Raw genomic sequence first — 15,415 nt, 5'->3', positions numbered from 1 at the left:
CTGAAGATTAATCCCTGAATCATTCAAGTCCAACATGCAGAATGGAGACGGTTGTTTACACTTTACAAAATAAAAGCACCTCAAATACCAGTTTTATAGGTTGAACTAACGGTATGTACGACTGTTTCGTATCCAGATCATTAAATAAATGTCAACGTGGTTTTATATTCCGAGCAGGAGTTTCATCCCTGCATCGTCCAGCATTGAACACAGAATGACCAAAATGATCCCAAGTAATTTTTTTGAATTGACCGTGTAATGAGCATAATACCTGTCAGATATTATCCATAATTTAAACGGATTCTTTCATTTTTCTGGACTGAGTACTATCGTGCATTGAATGATTAAATGTGGACGGAAACGTGTTTTAATTTCTGACTCACCAACAACAGTGGGTCGTTTATTAAAACGATTTAAAACAACATCACACATTTACATTAATTGGCAGATTGATTTCAATAACAACTTAATTAATGAGCTTTACAATGAGAAAACCATACGGCCATGGTTTTCACTTGCAGCTTTACAACAGACATTTCTGAAAATATCTGGATTAATTACTGGCAGATAGAAGAGTTTTAAAGATGGGAAAATGAAGGAGTTTAAATGGAGAGAAAATGGATGAGGGAAAAGTGGGTTGATAACGAACGGCACCCTCCATCCGAACCCAGCTCCACCTCGGTACACTTAGGTAGTGAGGGACTCGTTACCTTGTAGAAGATGTCTCCACTGGTACGGAGTTCCATTTAACGCTACCTTTCCAGCGTCTCCGTAGGAACAGCTGCGAATCGTCCGAAGTAGTGACGGTACTTCGTTCAACACCACGCTCACCTCTCAGGTGGACTCACATGAGCTGTGAGCCCGTCAGAGGTTCCACTCAGATGTGGAAGATTCCATAATCCCCACGAGACTCGGAACTTTGTTCTTCCTTCTGGAACTTTGTTCTGCGTAGTTCCCGTTGTTCTGCGTTCTGCTTGGAACTAGGAAGTGTCGACCCTTTTAAAGAGGTCATTTCCGGTTCCTCTGAACAGACAGAAAGATGTTTTGAAGAAATTAGACTTTGGAGCCAGTCTTCTTCTATCTATCTGAAAAAGTTAAACATGACATTTCTTTCCAGTAAACATGTTTTTGACCGAAACTTGACTTCTGACCCACATCACGACTTGCTCATTTCAGACAAAAGATCAAAATGCATAATTACTCTTGTAACAAACATTAACTTGATTTCTACTTTGAATGAGGATTAAAAATCATTTATACTGTTTCACAGTTGATTTAAAATGAGTAGTTCACTTCAACATTTAAAAATGGTTGGAACTAAACACTTTTGATTATCAAGACATTTGTAAAATAGTAATGATAATATGAAAGAGAGTGTTTTTTCAATTGATCAGTGCCGGACATACTCAAAAAGTCTCTGGATGAGCTTAATTTGTGTTTCTGGACTCAAATCAATGAAATAACAGTTCTTGTTCCAGGAAGGCCCTCAGGGTCAGGACTTGACCTGAGGCTTAGTTCACTACAACCGTAAACGTGAAGGGAACATGATTGGTGAAAATGATGAGGAAATCCCCACATATTGAATATGCGAAGGGGAAGTGAGCGATCAGCACGTCTGTTGTGTGTGTGTATATATAGTAACCTCTAAGTGACGGTCAGTAGACGACGATCGCTGAAGGAGTCAGAATGAAGCTGCCGCCTGTTCTCAAAGGTAAACCCACGATGAGAACAGTCATTTGGTCTCAGTCTCCATTCTTCTTGTGATCTTTGTCTCTTTCAACAGCTTTTGGATGTCTGTGTGTGCTGCTTGCAGATGGATTTCCAGGTACAATTTTTTTTTTTTTTTTTATAGGAGACAATTTAATTGTATTGTTTTAATGGCTTGCCCACATGTTTGCAGTTTCAGAGCACGACTCCCCCAAGATCATCGGACCAGTTCACAACCAAATAAAAGCTCATCCAGGTATCGTCCCTTTGCCATTTCTCCTCCAGTTAATCTTTTGAATACATGAAATCCATTTTAAAGGGCTCTTGCGCTTATTTTGATCCGAACGCGTTCACCTCTGCAGGTGAGCAGCTGCTGCTTCACTGCGGCGCTCTTACGAACTGTGACGACGGCGAGGCCCTCATCTACTGGCTCGTCAACGGCTCGTTCCCTGAAGACACACTCAGCCGTGACAGAATAGTAGAGACGCACGAGTGAGTATTCCCGCAGCACAAGAGCGTAGCTAAACATGGCATAAAGACAAATACTTCCCCTCTACTTGGTCCTGCAGTGACGCTTGATGCTTTCTTGTTGTAGATCATCTTTAATGGAGGGGTCAATCCTGCTGAAGAGTTTGCTTTTGACAAACGTCACACTGGAGGACTTTGACTCTACTTTCAGCTGCGTTGTGACAAACGCTGTGGGAATGGCTCAAAAGTACATAAAACTATTAAGAATATCTAGTGGGTGTAATGAGTGACGTGTAAAAACTACCGAATCCTTTAGAAACTTTTTGTTGCACTGTTAAATGTTGATATGTGGGCTGCACATAACCTGAGCCTTCAGTTAAAACATTGTGTAAATGGCTCCTGTTCATCCTCTGACAACACTAAGACTTAGAAAAGAATTAGACTGAAGAGTTTAAGCAGAACTTTATTAATGTAATTGATTTTCTCTATTGCTTCCACATTAAGCTGCTTCCTTTAAAGTTTTGACTGAAGAATTTATGCAGAAAACTGTAAAAATAAACTATTTTTTTTCTTCTACTCCTGTCTGGTGTTGGCTTAAAATAAATCCTTCAAAGATTTTAATTTTTTTTTAATTAGTCACGTGACAACTCCTCTAACGGTACAAAAAGGAGCCAGTAATTTTATTTTTTAATATATTCAGAGCTAAACGAGTCACGGTTTGTAAACAGGAAGTCGATGCACAAATAAAATGCTGTTTGAGCTAAAAATCTCATCACAACAGTCGACATGATGTTGCCACTTGGAGGCAGTAAAAAAAGAACGAGATGTGCAACTATCATTAGGGGAGTGGTGGCACAGAGGTTAGAGAAAGGGGGGGCCTTTGATTGGAAGGTTCACATCAAAACGTGGGTGGAAAAGGTGAAACGCCCACCCTCATTCACCCTACTCTGGGCTCTTGAGCAAGACCCCCCCACCATCTGCTTCCAAACAGCTCTCTTGAAAATGAGTCCTAAAGTTTAAATAAAATATGGTTTTTAAAATGGCAACCAAGAATAGTCGTCATATTTGATAATTGCCATGTTTTTCTTTCAACTACTGTACGTCCCTTTTGTGGCACGTCAGATTTGGCAACGGTTTTGTGCCAGAGGTCTTTATTCCTGACACTGAACCTGCAGCCTCAACATTATGAGACCGCAGCACCGACCACCGAACTCTCTCTTGAAAACGAGACCACCTGTATAAACAACAAAGTCCATGCTCAATAATCCAGGTATACAATCCAACATTTTTCAGTCAGATCATCTGGACAGTTTCTTTTTTTGTGCTGAAACGTTTCGCCTTTGATCCTGAAGGCTTCATGAGTCAAGGAAACACACAACAAAACTGATTCTTCCCCCAACAGCTTACTCCAAAGTGGAACAAACCAGTTCTGCTTGTGATAAGATGGTCTCTTTGGTACCTCCTCCATTGCCGGCCCTCTTCCTTGTTGACAGTCTTGTCAAACTGGTTGAAAACAAGAAAGGCAATGGAGGAGGGGCGTACCAAAGAAACCATCTTATCACAAGCAGAACTGGTTTGTTCCACTTTGGAGTAAGCTGTTGGAGGAAGAATCAGTTTCCTTGACTGATGAAGCCTTCCGGATCGAAGGCGAAACGTTTCAGCACAAAAAAAGAAACTGTCCAGATGACCTACCTGTGTAAAGGTTAAATAAAATAAATGTAGCGCCGTCGACCATGTGTCGAGCACCTCTTCTGGGTTTCATTATCGCAGCAAGCCTTTTTCTCTTCACCTGGTATCTGAGACACAGGTAAAGCATTGCAAGTCAAACGTCTGACATGAGTAACCTCCGTCAACAACCGTCTCTTGAGCCATTTGATCTAGCCTTTTGCTTTTCACTTTCATCTTAGTTTTCTGTTAAAACTCATTACATTGAACAGTTTTTGATGTTTCAGCTCATTTTCATCTTTCAGGAAATTCAACTTTTCTAGTTCCAAACTAAAACCTCCCTCCTTGTTGGGTTGGGGATCATGTAGATGTGAAACTTTGTGCAGCTCTGCTCCTGAATGTCTTGATGTTTATTTGTTTTACATTCAATTCCAGAAATAGTTTTATTAAAGACTGAAGGTCATATATTTTAATATACATCTACAGCAGATACTGCATGCATAATTTAAAATGGGCAAAACACTGAAAATGTTTTATACGAGACCTTTATGCAAAATGAGTCGACCCCCACCCCCTTTCTCCCAGATTGTCTTTTCTATAATCCACACACTGGTTAAAGCCGAGTTTACTGTAGCAGAAAAATAGACTAGAATGTAGAGTTTAAAAAAAGATGCAGAACGTATGTCCAGAATAAAACAACCTGATGGTCTGGCTGAGATAAAGTGATGACGGTGAGTTTTAAATCTGTGAAGGTTTCAAGGAATTTTGATTCATTCACAGAACGTGGGAGCACGAGAAGAAGTGTTTGTTACTCAGGTCCAAGTTTAGACCAGCAACAGACCAATAGTGTGGGAACACTAATAATAAAATAAATAACATTAAAAGTAGAGCAAACATTAATACTACAATATTCAGAAATAAAAGAAAACTGTCCACGTCTCTACAGAGCCATGTCAGTGTCGGGGTAGGACCCGTTCTTCAGTGGTGGTCCTGTGATGTCTTTCATGATGCTGGTCCTTCACCTCCATCTGGAGGTGTAACAGGAACCCAACTCACTCTGATGTTGCCTAGCAACAGAATTAGCAGGTCTTAAATGTCCCCCTGCAACAACAAACCTGATTCAAATGGATGAATTAATTTATCTGCATATGATCAACCTGGACCCCCGAATTGTGGAAAAACAAGGACCCCCTTCCCAATAAATCATGGTTTTTTTTTAAGACCAAGTAATATAAAAAAGCATGTCTACCATGTATATAGGCAAAACCATTTATTTATGCCTCTCAAATTAAATCCAAAATATTTGCAATGAAAAGAATAAAAACTTACTAAAGAACCAAATAAAACTTTCAAACAATGACAAGTCGGTAAACTCAGGGAATAACACTGCACTTTTAATTTTTCATGTTCGTTTGGCATTTATAATTAGCCAAAACAAAATTGATATTTTTTAAAAACTTAATGTCAATGCATATTGTGCAATATTATTGAACATGGTTTTCATCTCATTCTGTAAGTTTATTATTTTTTTTGCCCAAACTATTTACTGGTTTTGAAGTAAAAGTGGTAAAAAGTACTTTTTTCCCCATCGTACAATGTTCTCAGGATTAAAATACCTTTTAACAAGACACCAATAAACAAAATGTTATTCTTTGTTTTGACTTTCCTCTTGTTATACCATCAGAATTCTTCTCTGACCCCAAACTTGCTTTTTTCTAAATTACTTTCCCCGGTCCTCCTGAGGCACTTTGTCTTGTTTTTACATCTGTTGGTTTTTTTATTGAACCAGCTGCAGAAAGTCTGAAGGCATGTGAATAAAGTGTGATGCATTTCACTTGGCTTCGCCCAGGCCTTAATTTGTAAAACAAATGATGCCAGAACACAAATAGCGGGGGGGTCTGTGGTCCCGCCCCCCCAGAAAATATGGAATAAAAGATGCCATTTCCTGCATTTTGGAGTATTTTAACAGGTTGTTAAAACATCTGTAAACATTTGATTAAACTGATTAAAATCAGGTCTCTCTTGTAAATGACGAGGCTCCATGAAACTAACAACCTGTATAAATAAAGGATGAATTGAAATTACTATTTTAGAGAGCCGTGAACAGCAGCTCCAATTCTGTCAAGCGTCCCAACCCCCCAACACACACAAACCAATGTCCGACCCGACCTCTTCTCAGCTGAATTCAGTCCTGCGTGTTCTGTTCCAGTCTCTTTCACCACTTCCTTCAGGTGCTTCAACTCTCTGTTGTCGAGCTGAGAACAATCATCCATCCATTTATTTTACATAATAAATTGGACTCTTTTTAACATTCTGATCCTGTTATTTTGACTAATTTTGAAACGTGCAATGTGAATACATTTCTTTTTTTTTTTTTTACTGTATGCTTTTTTATTTATAACTTTTGAAAATGTGTGCAGGACTTCTGACACATTGGCAGTTGTGCGCGCACCGCAGAGCTGTCTGGAGACGCTCCTGTGCGTAAAACGTGCACCGTCTGCAGGGCGCACAGCTGATCGAGGTGAAGCCGACACCCCACCCATGTCAAAAATTCCATTAAATGAGCGGTTAGTGCTACGTTAGTGCTGCTTTGGATTCTGAGACACAGCTGAAGGCGGATGAAGACGCTTCATCCCCGCGGGACATGCGGCGAGCGTCTGTGCTGCAGGAGCGTGCCCGTGGGTTGCTGCGTCCGCTGCAGCAGTAAGATCCACACCACAGACATGGACAACGTCTCCTCTCGTATTTTTAATAAATAATCAAAATAAAAATGCACGATGACTTTGGATTTTTATGGGCGGAGATATGAGCTGCTGGATCCGAACGAACAGCTGCACACGGTGAAAATGAGGGAGTTCCCAGATCTGGTTCCGGCAGGATCCAGCTCAAATTAACCACGAGGTTCGCCATTTTCTTTCCTTATCTTTCAAACATTGAGATGAAATCTGAGGTGGCCAGCCATTTTCTAATTTAAGCAAGCTTAAAAAAAACATTCAAATGATTCTGCAGTAATTGTCTGCTGTCCTTGGTTATTATAACAAGGCACAGGTCAAACAGCAGCGAGGATGGCCCTTTTAAAGTTGTTCAGCAAACATTTTCTTCCTGAGGTCATAATTAATTAGATTTATGTCCAAGTTTGAAAACTCCTAAAATGCAACGGGGACACTCTGAAATAGGCCCAGACAACAGATATGACTGTTTAGCGTTAACTCAAATGTTACTCGACCACATGGATGAACTCCATTCTCAGAGGTTCTCTGCACCGATGTTGCTGCGTTAAAAAAGTGCGCACGTTTGTCGTCTTGCATTTGCAATACGTTAAAAAGTCCAGCACACAAGGTGCTGAATCATGAGCCTCACGCTCCTAACTCTTCCAGGCACTGCTGCAAGTTGCTGATCCTGCTGGGATTCTGATTTTCCTTCATCTTCTTTCTGATGAGAGAAGCAGCGTCTTGCGCGAAGTCTTCCACCCTGGCAGAAGGCTTGCAGAAAGGCCGGAGGAGTTCTTGGTTGGTTTTCCGGGTCATTCCAAACAAGAAGCGTAGGAAAATGTCCAGCTTGCCGTCGTCGTGCTGCAGGCTTCTCTCCACAGCGGCCTTGTACAGCTCCATGATTCTGTGTCCTTTAAACATCCCTTTGAGTTTGATTTTAACCTGCTCAAAAACGTTCTTGTCCTGGTTTCTAAAGGAGAGATAAGTGTACAGAGCAGCCAAGTATTCCTGCACGCTGGGGTGGAGAAAACACATGACCTTCTCGTTGTACAACACGACTGGCGTAATTACAAATTCTGTGCAGAGGCCACTCCTACTAACTGCTTCCTCGTCGCTGATCTCCGGCCAGTCGGTCTTGAGGATGTGGAACTTGCCTTGTTCCAGCATGGTTAAGGCCAGCTGTCCCAGTTTCAGGAGAAACTCTTGCTCTTTATCTGGGCTGAGCGGAGCTGGAGCTCTAAATTGACGAAAATGGCGAGTGAGCGCCAGCAGCAGCTTTGTGTACATGTAGGCGAGGCTTGTGGGCAGCTCTGCCTGCGGCCCCCTTTCTCTGAAAACAGCCTGGTACTCGTCGGCCACCAACGAGCAGAACAACGGGAGGTGGCACATGATGTAGAGGGTTTTGAAAGATTTGACATGCCCAATGACTCGAGCTGCTTGATTTGGGTCTTTAAACCTCTTCTTAAAGAACTCGTCCTTTTCAGGGTCGCAGAAACCTTGCACTTCTATCTCGTTGTAGTGCGTATCCCAAGGGATGCAGGACTTGACGCGTGGCCGGGAAGTGAACAAGCACAAGGAGCGGAGGAGCAGCCGACCTCTGAGGAGGTTAACCACGATGGTGTTGAGGTTGGCGGGCTCCTGGGGGTCAGAATGAATCTCTACAGTGGAGAGGTCAATGTTCCCGTTGTACTCGTCTAAACCATCGAATATAAACATTATTCGGCAGTCGTAACATTTAAAATCCTCCTGGTTTAGTTGTTTGGTTTCTGGATAGAGTGCGTGCACGATTTCCACCAGAGAAATCGTGGAGCCCTCGAACTGTTTGAGCTCTCTGAATGACACGGGAAACACGAAGCACACGTCCTGGTGAGAGCGCTCCTCGACCCAGTCAAGGACAAGCCTTCTAACCACCATGGACTTCCCCGATCCTGCCACTCCAGTGAGCAACGCCAGTCTTATGTACGATTCCTCCACGTTCTTAGCAGACAGAATATCTGCTGTAGTTATCTTTCCCCCTGGTTGTCTCTTGTTTGTTGGTTTTTCGATGCTCATAATCTCGTGCTCAGTGTTTGGGCCATTACTACCCTTTGATAAGATGTGGAGATCAACGTAGACGTCATCAAAGGACCTTTTCTCTTCCTCCACGGAGAAATCTTCATTTATTTCACTGTATTTCTTTCTCAGGGTTTGACACAACTCATAACGTACTGCATCTTAAAAAAAAAAAAAAAAAAAAAACATGTTATGAATTCTCCAATCAAGCTTTCAGTGTAAATGGTAAACGGACTGCACTTATAGCGCCTTTCTATCTTAGCAAGATACTCCAAGCACTTTACACTACATTTACCCATTCATACAGCACTCTACTAACTATACAAAGACTAATCAGAGCTTTATCACATTCATGCACTGATGGGACACACATCGAAGGCAATGAGGGTTCAGTGTCTTGCCCAGGGACACTCCGGCATGTGACTGCTGGTGGAATCGAACCAGCAACTCTTGCATTGGAGGACAACTGCTCTAACCACTCAGCCACAGCTGCCCTGTATAAATTTAGTTATGATTAAAGCAACTAGGCCTGTCACAATAACAAATTTTTCTGGGCGATTGTCTCAGAAATTATTGCGATAAACGATAAAATTGGACAATAATTGGTAATTATTGTCAAATTTAAGAAAAATGTTAATTTTTGTATGTAGTACATTTTTTCGACCACTGGATGACAGTATAAGACCGTGTGAACCAAAGGATGGATAGTGAGGGAGCGAGCAGTGTGTCTAAGAGATAATGGGAGGGAGGCCCATTGACGTGACACGGGCTGTCTCTTTTCCGGTTCTCAAAATGGCGGACGCTCGGTGTGGTTTGAGCTCTTTAGCATCGCATTTTTCACACAAAGCTTTTAATTAAAAAACGAAAAACAGTAAACAAGCTCTCATCTTCTTTTTGCAGAGAAAAATAATTTTTTACGGGTTTCAACCGTGAATTTTGGAGCTTTGACGAGACGGAGGTTTTTTTTCCCCGAGGCCGGCCTGTTAGCTTAGCTCGTAGCTTAGATTCTTTCAACGATCCAAAAAGGTGATTTTGGACGGTTCAAATGGATTTTAAAGAGAAAAGAGAAAGGTAGGGGTCGGTGAAGAGCCCCCGAGTTGAGCCTTTTGTCATCCAGTGTCTTCAGTAGAAAGCGAGGCACAAAGAAACGATAAAGCCGATAAATGAAAATGAGGTTGATCATTTTCATTTATCATGCGATTAATTGATTTATTGTTCATCGCGACAGGCCTAAAATCAACTTTACGAGAAACTGATGCACTTACTTCTGGTGCACATGTTCTGGAGATGAGTAACCTCCTTGTTTTTACCCATCATGTCAAGAATGGTTTTGGTGATCTGTATAGAAACTTCGTGGCTGAAGCACTCAAGCAGTTTGTCCACAACATCCACTCTGTCCATGCTATGAGAAGAGCTGAAATATTGCCGGTAATAATCCCGCAGCTTCGACTTGAATGTCTTGAATTGGTCCTCCGTCAGCATTTTCAGTGTTTCACATATAGTCTGGATTCAAAGGAACAACTACAGTTAGGGATGTTACTTTCATCTATCACATAGATGTAACTTCTGGTGCATGTCAGTAGATAAAAACAAATATAAACCGACTTGAAAAGTGAATTTCACAGTCAAAGACGGATGCTTGAGTTCGTCTGGATCTTGGATGAATTCCAGCTTTTCAGGTTCTGGTTCTTCACCTCGGTCCTTGACTCTGATGAGAGCAAAAGATTTTTACTACATCTTACCTACGCGTCAGCCACACACAAACCTGTTCAAGGGTACACGTCTTACTTGAGAGTCCTCTTTTCACAGTCGTCGCTGTCGAATGAGTAGCAGCTCGAGTATGAATCGGCTCTCTGCAGCTCCACCCTGACGTCAGGAACACAAGAGAACCTGAACAACTTTCAGTGTAATCAGCTCAAATTAGAACGGAAATAGTTAGACAGAATTCCTCTCAAGACTTGTGTTCTTTGTACTTTGTAGAGGGTCCGTTCTTATGTTGCGTTTCGTTTGCGCCCTCTTCACTGCACAAGTCACTGCACATCGACTTGTAGCTCTGAGCTGGAGTCAAAGCGAGATCCACAAAATGCCTGAGGAGAAAAAAAGATGGAAATACAGTTTGAACCTGTTTTCTTTGTCAATTTAAATTTCACAGTGACACCAATGTGTCTTTTTTTGAGCCGTCTTCTAATTTTTGTGCAGATTTCCAGTTTCCAGACGATTCCCTGAGATTTCCAGTTATAGTTTAGTTATTTTAAAATATAATGAATTCAGGTAGAACATGTAGGTTGTCTATATGTTTAAACTAAACAAGTTTCATTTTAAAACATGTTGAAGGTTGATGCCAAACTGTGAGTTTTGTTGCATACAAAGCATGAGTGATGCTCATGGTCATCCACTGTACTTTAAAGAAATAGAATAAGTGATGACCTTTGTCTCCTTCTAGACAAACATTCTTTTCTCTGTGCGTCATCCAGAAGATGTTATACTTATGAACAGTTTTCAAACAATTATTATGATAAAGACAATGGCTGAAACGTGAAAGATCTCTGTACCAGTGGCTGTTGTCCATTGGGGTCGTTTCCAGGTCAAGAGACGGCCTCCGCTCAGGGATGTAGTAAAGATCCTCTTCCTCAAAGTTCTCCGCCTCTCCTCTTCCAGACGCTGCCTCTCCAATGGAAGAACTCGCTGATGACATGACTGTTTCTTCCTCCATTATAGCCTGAATAGAGTCAAACACCAACACACCAGGCACTGAGAACAACCTTTGTTCTCCAAGTATGGTCACAGAGTAACCTGAGGAATAACGAGCAAAAAAAGAAAAGGCAAGTACGATGTGTGAAGACAAGAAATTCAGGTTTCTGTTGATGCAACTTCCTCTGCTTCAGGTTATAACTATTTACAACAGGAGCATGAAAGCTGAAATTCTTTATGAATTTTAAGTGTCTTTATAAACAGTGTTTATCATTCACATCTGCCACCGTCATGTTTTCAGACTGTTCTGCTTTGATTCGTTATAAAGCAACAATAAAGCAATATATTTGGATGTGCTTAAAAATGCAGATGGGTAAAAATGTTATTAACCAATCAGTTCAATATGTTTCGTAAAGCAAAAGTAAGATAACTGAAAAACAATTTACGTTTTTGTAATTTAAAAATTTACTCCGTAGGTCGAGCTTCTCAATTTTTAATGGACTTTACTTTAATGGATCTGACGTGCGGTGATTGAAATATCTAAAAACCTAAAATATAAAACATTAAGATAAACTTGTGAACATTTTATTCTTATTTGTGCTGGTTAACACAACAACCCATATATAAATATATATATAGTTTTGTGATTGTTTTTCAATTATTGAAAAAAGAACGGGACACCTCACATCACGTACAGTATACTCACTATGAGCAATGGAAGTGAAATTTGTCTCAGCTACATTTTTGAAGGCCAGTGCTTTCGCTTTATTCACTAAAACAAATGAAAAGTGGACCGAAGTTCCTATCTCAATTTCATATGCTTGACAACGAAAATAATTGAGTTTCAGTCACAAATATGACAATGACGATCAAGAAATTTGATAATTAACTAACAGTTTTGAATATTATTTGGACCGTATTTTTTCCACGTTTATTTTTACTTCACTATAATGACTTTAGATTAGCAGACACTGTTCTGCTGCAGCTCCCTTACAGTCCCTTCTAAAATAAAATCATATTTTCAAACTAAACAGGTTACTGTCAATAGATGTTCATTAAAAGGAATGAATCTGGTGCCATTCAATCACTTGATAATATGGGGGTAAATTGCTGGAAAAAAAACAAACATGCAGCTGTGAGAGCGGTAGTAATTACACCCTGCTGTTATAACAAGGGTGAACAACAATTCAGTTATACTGTATTAATCCCAAAGGGAAATTATTTGTTGCTGTAACTTGTTATCCTAATTTCATTAAGAGATGTTATAGATACTGATGGCTGTAGACAGGAAGGATCTCTTGTAAAGGTCCATCCCACAGTGGATCCTAAGAAACTGGCTGCAGATGCCGTCCAGTCCGTCCACCCAGACTCGACTGGCCTCTCGGTTCCCCCGGGCTGCAGGACCATCTGAATGCCGGGCAGAACTCCTCCCAGTGCGATGGCCACACCTCCCAGCAGTCTGCCGAGCTCCTCGTCACTGCGGACAGCCAACTGTAGGTGCCAAGGGACGATCCCGTCCTTCCGCTGTCATGAGCCGTGTTTCCTGCTAGTTCCAGGATCTCAGTGGTCAGGCACAGCTGGCAGGTAGATGAGAATGCGTCCACAGAGCCTCCTTTTCAACTCATTTGAGATTTGGGGCTGTAGTTGAGATATTATTTGAGCTTTTGAGATGTTAATCAGCTGCTGTTGGTTGTAGAAAACTGCCTTGTTGCCATGGTTACGCAACAGAACAAATGTCCAAAACTAAAAAAAAGAGTTTCAGTAAAAATCCTTCCAGCTGCACAGCATCTGATACCAGAGGAAACAATCATCCAAAAAAATGTGATTTACATCCAGAAAAAGAGGAATTAAAGTTTCCAAAAGCAAAATCTCAGAATGAAAGTAACAGAGCTGCTCCAACATGCAGCCACGTTGAGCGACGCAATTCTAGAACTTAACAACAACTAGTTCAACCCATTTAGGTTAAAATGTAATAACTGAACGGTCCATTCACTCCTCAACCAAGTCAATACTTTTGGCCACTTGCATAAAATGTTTGGCTCAATGTTTGAAAAAAGCAGCAAAACAAACTCTTTCTCACATCTGAACAAAATTACAATTAGTCTCACAACAGCACATGTTAATTTTTTACTTTTTGAGCAACTTGAACACAGACACTTTCTAGAATCTTCAACAAATGAGCAGCAGCATACAGAAGCATTTTTTAAAATCTGAAATACTAACTACAGGGCATCTTTGGTACGGTCTAGAAATATAAAACCTGTGAGATGTAGGGCTGCAAGTTTAAAAATACCACCAGATGTTTACATGTAATGCACTATTTCTTATATTGATATGAAGTCATTGTTTATCAGGAACAGAATCTCAGCTTAGCTTTCCTTTTGTATTTTTATTTTACTCTGTCCTTCAGGCCATGCTGGTTTCCCTCTTCCGCATTGCTAAAGTTACAAACTGAGTCTTCTTGTCGTTATATTTCACCAAATGTTGTCCACATTTTAAAACACGATAAGAAAAAAATAACTTTCAAGGGCGTGATGCTTATTTTAACTAAGCTAAACCTGTATTTGAATGTTATGTTGGCGCAGAGTGGCGAGTGTTGAACTACGACCAACATTTTTATTACAAATGTGTATAATAAAAGTTTAGGTTGTAACAAGAACAGCTGTATTTTCTTTTTAATCTACGTGATTTAAATAAGTCGTTTTCTTACCACTTTTAGGAAACGCCAGAGAAAGTTTGTTTTCCAAAAACCCGGAAGTTGTTTTTTTTCTTCGTTGTGGGAGCAGAACGCCCCAAAGTCCACTGCCCCCGTCAGGCCGGAGGTGGTACTACATGCAATCTGCACACAACGCCAGAAAAACAGAGGAAGAACAGCTTTCATGGCAGAAATTATAGTTTAAATCATCCAATTAAATAATTTAAAATCTGACACATTAAGCTTTTCCTCTTCACATAAGTTCTGGATGAAAAAAGGTATCATACTCACTCCCCCTGCTGCTTTTTATGAATATGTTCTTTAATTTAGCTCATAGTAAATTAACCAAGATCACTGTGATTACTGCTAACGTCTCTCACTTTTGAGGAAAAATTCTCCATAACTTCTTTGTCCAAGAACATTAATCCCTTTATAAAGATCTGTTACTTTTTGTTAAATAGTTTATTGTTTAGCCCACATTTATTCACTTAAACTCTCCTAAAACAGTTCAAGACACCAATTTTATTGTCACACACGTGACAATGGAACATTTTCACTGGATGTAGACGTAAAGAGCAAATGTGCTGGTTTTTTATTATAGCACTGATAACTTTTGGGTAGATATCGCTCCTAAATCTATTAGTGCATGTCCCAATGTTCTTGTGCTGCCTGCAGGACCGTGAACAACGTGCTGGGATCATAACATGAGTCGTCCTGGGGAGAGACCAGCTTCACATTTTCAAACCATCCCAAAATTGAAAGGTACATTCTATGCTGTCATAAAAATCTAACATTTTAAAGTTAATCTTGTCCAGTACTCCATGCATGCACAGAGGTTAAAATGTTGTTTCATCATATGTTTTCTGTTCATAAGGAAACATGTTTGTTGCATTTCCTTACAAGATGAGTCAAAATTGATAAATAGGAGTCATTTTAACTTACACTATGACAATAGTGTTATATAAGGCTGATTCAGAACGTCAAATCTCTGCATGGCTGTGTGCATGGGCAGTAAATCTTCCCTCTGGCTGCAATGTATGATTCATAAATAAAAAATAAACAACATTTTTATAGAGGCTGCATCCAGTCACGTTATTAAATTTTGAACTCTTACCATCTTCATGTTTTTATTTATGGTTATTTATTTATTTATTATTATGTAACTAATTTGAACAAACTTCACGTTACTTGTTCCCACTGGATAAATAAAGTATGTTTATATTTAACACTGACCTAAACGGATGAATTTTAATGAGCAGCTATTTAAAAAAAAAAATTTATTAAATTAATGGCTTCATGAAATATCTTTTCTTGTTTTTTCATGTTTTGTGTTTTGGAATTTGAATGTATGATCTTGATTAGCTTTTATATTTAATGGCTTTGTTTTTAATAAAATACTTTCAAAGCTTTAAACTAATTTTAATAT

At 40.0% G+C, this 15,415-nt stretch overlaps 1 protein-coding gene across 1 annotated transcript; it reads right to left on the bottom strand.

Moving 5' to 3' along the window:
• Positions 1–7,196: 7,196 nt before the first annotated feature.
• On the bottom strand, positions 7,197–11,340 carry nlrc3l1 (NLR family, CARD domain containing 3-like 1). The gene is made up of 6 exons (XM_037687688.1): positions 11,156–11,340; positions 10,577–10,690; positions 10,392–10,469; positions 10,209–10,311; positions 9,869–10,106; positions 7,197–8,764 (listed from the first exon to the last, which is right to left on the bottom strand). The coding sequence occupies exons 1-6, from the start codon at positions 11,314–11,316 to the stop codon at positions 7,197–7,199; spliced, it is 2,262 nt and encodes a 753-aa protein (XP_037543616.1). The 5' UTR covers positions 11,317–11,340.
• Positions 11,341–15,415: the final 4,075 nt, after the last annotated feature.

Source organism: Nematolebias whitei, chromosome 14, assembly GCF_014905685.2.
Source record: "Nematolebias whitei isolate Nwh7 chromosome 14, NemWhi1, whole genome shotgun sequence".
In the NCBI taxonomy this organism is placed as follows: Eukaryota; Metazoa; Chordata; class Actinopteri; order Cyprinodontiformes; family Rivulidae; genus Nematolebias; species Nematolebias whitei.
This window is presented reverse-complemented; position numbering and strand designations above follow the sequence as displayed.

What these genes read in the sequence shown, in the direction of transcription:
- nlrc3l1 (XM_037687688.1), bottom strand. Translation starts at nt 11,316, where the DNA reads ATGGAGGAAGAAACAGTCATGTCATCAGCGAGTTCTTCCATTGGAGAG. An exon ending in CCAATGGACAACAGCCACTG is followed by an intron (nt 10,691 to 11,155) that starts GTACAGAGATCT and finishes TTTTCTCCTCAG; the next exon opens with GCATTTTGTGGATCTCGCTT. An exon ending in CTGTGAAATTCACTTTTCAA is followed by an intron (nt 10,107 to 10,208) that starts GTCGGTTTATAT and finishes CTTTGAATCCAG; the next exon opens with ACTATATGTGAAACACTGAA.